Source organism: Phaethon lepturus, unplaced genomic scaffold (assembly GCF_000687285.1).
Source record: "Phaethon lepturus isolate BGI_N335 unplaced genomic scaffold, ASM68728v1 scaffold36659, whole genome shotgun sequence".
In the NCBI taxonomy this organism is placed as follows: domain Eukaryota; kingdom Metazoa; phylum Chordata; class Aves; order Phaethontiformes; family Phaethontidae; genus Phaethon; species Phaethon lepturus.
Window position 1 is genome coordinate 1 of NW_010564713.1, and position 213 is coordinate 213.

Below are 213 nucleotides of genomic sequence, written 5' to 3' on the forward strand. Positions count from 1 at the left end.
CTGGCGGGAGGCCTGAAGGCTGGGGCTGACGGGATGGCCTCTGCGGCAGACAAGGCGTATCAGGGCAGCCTGGTGCTCCTCAGCTCCCTGTCCCACCTGACAAAGACTGACATCGCGTCCTTTGAGGTGAGGGCTTTGTGCCTGTGGGACCGGGAGACCCCCTTTCGCTCTCCCCGTGCCCTCCCTGCCAGCAGCTCAGCCCTTCCCAGGGCT

General features: G+C 66.2%; 1 protein-coding gene across 1 annotated transcript in view; it reads left to right on the forward strand.

Moving 5' to 3' along the window:
- Window positions 1-33: 33 nt before the first annotated feature.
- The window catches only part of LOC104626922 (laminin subunit gamma-2-like), a 1,429-nt gene continuing 1,249 nt past the window's right edge, over window positions 34-213 (forward strand). The window contains exon 1 of the mRNA XM_010294965.1: window positions 34-126. Within this exon, the coding sequence (XP_010293267.1) occupies window positions 34-126 (93 nt within the window). The remainder of the gene's footprint in view (window positions 127-213) is intronic.